Source organism: Aplysia californica, unplaced genomic scaffold (genome assembly GCF_000002075.1).
Source record: "Aplysia californica isolate F4 #8 unplaced genomic scaffold, AplCal3.0 scaffold01147, whole genome shotgun sequence".
Lineage (NCBI taxonomy): Eukaryota > Metazoa > Mollusca > Gastropoda > Aplysiida > Aplysiidae > Aplysia > Aplysia californica.
Window position 1 is genome coordinate 71,533 of NW_004798417.1, and position 1,556 is coordinate 73,088.

Here is a 1,556-nt window from a genome sequence, read left to right on the forward strand (position 1 = left end):
CCCCCTCCCTTTTCGAGCTCCCTTCTCTTCCCTTTACAAGCTAATAATAGCTTGGGCCTGGTCTGCCCGATACTGGCCGTGGTAGCGTCACGTCGCGAAAAATTCAATACCCGCACCGTAGGCTAGGCAATGTGTCGTCCGTCGTACTGTCGTGCGCGCTATCTATGAATGGAGTGTACCGCTTTCGTGTGCATTTTTTCAGCTGTTGTCCTGCCACGTATGGCTGGTTAAATGTCACGCTAGCTTAAACAGAGGAATGTTTTATCGGAGTGGTAGATTTAAACTTGAGGAACATTTTCCTGTTGTGTCTAAGACCTCCGTTTTCAACATAGATCTAGATCTAGAACCCAGGCGAACGTCCAAGTCTTTGAACCACGACCGCAAGCTTATATGCCGTGTGCTCTTTTCAAACTCTATGAATGAAGAGTTCATGTTTGGGGTCACGATGTCAGCTGGTTGCATCGTAACTTCCGGCCTAGTTTCCCCTCTGTGATGATGTGTAGCCTTACCTATGATTCCTGGAACTGTCATCAAGACATCACTAATTTCAGTTATGAAATGCTATGCAAATTTCTTAATGTTGACTTTGATGAGTTCGGGATGCCGTGTGGATGAAAGAAATTTCAACTGATGTTAATTGTTTGCCATAGCTCTATTTCAATGGATGCACTTTGCTTGCGTTTGATACATTGTTTACTAAGTTCGATGTAGGAGGGAGTAGATCTAGAATCTAGCAGGCAGGCCTGCCTATGCTGAGTTGTTTATTCTGTCCTGTTTGAAGTGATCTGCCTATGCAAGCTGATAACTACATATTTGTTCTCACTTTTAGCTAGATATAGATCTAGATGTAGGTGTTTTTGGCTGTGACAGATTGTGCTTTTGAGAAGTGTGTTGGCAACAACTGCAGTGTTATTGTGTTTGAGCACAATAGTAGTGACATATGGTGGAGAAATGTGATCAGTTGTTTATCAATGTTTCTCGGAAGAGTTGTTATTGTTTTTCATTAGACGTTCTTGGTAATTGTAGGAAAATATAGCGTAGGTGTTGTGAATCATTTAGATTTCTGCTGGCAGAACTGAATTGGTACATTTACTGAGTGAACGTGAAGCAGTAGAATGGTGATAATCAGTGGTAGATCTAGAATTTGAGATTCATTTTACTGTGTGTAAGAATTGTGTCAAAGGCCTCAACCTAGAATCTAGATTATCTTAGATCCAGGTCTAATCTAGATATCTATGTGACTGAAACTATTGAAGATATTTTTCTACCTGAATTCCGGGTGGCAGATTTTACAATGGATGTTGAAGGTAAATGTAAGTCATAGTCAGACTTAATTTAGTTGGGAAAAGAGACTGATGTAACTGAAAGTACGGTTAAACGTTGTTTCTGCAAGTACAAATGGGAATGGAAAAGTGACTTTATTGCCAGTCCATGCATTTAATTGGTGTTTGCAATATTACTTTTTATTTTTAAAATCCAACAAAGTGTATTCTAATCCAGAAACTCAAAATTTGACAAACTTTTTGTTTTCTTTGCAATTTTCTAGGCTACTTGAT

The 1,556-nt window shown here is 39.7% G+C and overlaps 1 protein-coding gene across 1 annotated transcript in view; it reads left to right on the plus strand.

Annotated features, from left to right (window-relative positions):
- The first annotated feature begins 481 nt into the window (after positions 1-481).
- Positions 482-1,556, plus strand: part of LOC101850453 (fibronectin type-III domain-containing protein 3a) — a 37,651-nt gene continuing 36,576 nt past the window's right edge. Inside the window, exon 1 of the mRNA XM_035973338.1 lies at positions 482-1,313. Coding sequence (XP_035829231.1) covers positions 1,295-1,313 — 19 coding nt within the window. The 5' untranslated portion in view covers positions 482-1,294. The remainder of the gene's footprint in view (positions 1,314-1,556) is intronic.